Consider the following 788-nt stretch of genomic DNA (forward strand, 5'->3'; position numbering starts at 1 on the left):
TATTCACCGCCTGTCCAAATGAGGACGGATGCACACGAAAAACTTCCATTCTGGTCACGCCATGCAGAGGCCGTCAATAAACATGGTCACTGTGACCGCCTCCGGGAGAGGAACTGCTGCCATACCGGCAATGAGAGTACGCATCTCTTGGGCAAAGTCCTCCAACTTCTTGTTGCCCTGTCGGGCGACAAGTAAACGCGCTCGCACGCGACATGCCTGGTTAGGCAGTGAGAATACTCGTGAGAGCTGCAATTTCAGCTCCGCCCAGGAGGGAAACGCAGCTCCGACCGAAGGACCACACGTCAGTGCCCATTCTCGCGCTCGACCACCGAGCTTTGGAATGGCTAGCGCCACGCGCTTTTGCTGAAGCATGGCGGATGCGATGGCCAACTCGACCTTTCTCACCCAGAACAGGAGATTATCTCCATCCTTCCTCTCAAAGACCTTAACGCTCACCATGAGCGGCTTAGGTCGGGAAAAATCATCCATCACTAACGGTGGCATCACAGACGCAAATATTGCAGACATCTTCTGCTGCAGGTACTCTAGCAGCGCGTTTTTCGTCATTTGGAAACGCCAGTAGACGCGCACCGATTCCCTTGGGGCCTTGCTCAGCAAGGTGTTGCACGTCCAAAAGGCCAAGCAAGGACATCAGCTTTTGAAGCCCGTCCTGCACGCCCTGGGGCAAAAAAGAAAAATTGATCCATCCTCACAGAGGATCAGATTGACTACAAGTGCTACCAAGTGCAGCGGAGCTGCCGTAGCTTTGCGCTTAGAGGAAGCGTAAG

The 788-nt window shown here is 54.1% G+C and overlaps 1 protein-coding gene across 1 annotated transcript; it reads right to left on the reverse strand.

Annotated features, from left to right (window-relative positions):
• Positions 1-54: 54 nt before the first annotated feature.
• Positions 55-567, reverse strand: PHALS_00219 (Retrotransposon gag domain; the record flags this gene model as incomplete). The annotated part of the gene is made up of 1 exon (XM_024729236.1): positions 55-567. The coding sequence occupies one exon, from the start codon at positions 565-567 to the stop codon at positions 55-57; it is 513 nt and encodes a 170-aa protein (XP_024572262.1).
• Positions 568-788: the final 221 nt, after the last annotated feature.

This window comes from Plasmopara halstedii (genome assembly GCF_900000015.1).
Source record: "Plasmopara halstedii genome assembly, contig: Scaffold_110, whole genome shotgun sequence".
Taxonomy (NCBI): Eukaryota; Oomycota; class Peronosporomycetes; order Peronosporales; family Peronosporaceae; genus Plasmopara; species Plasmopara halstedii.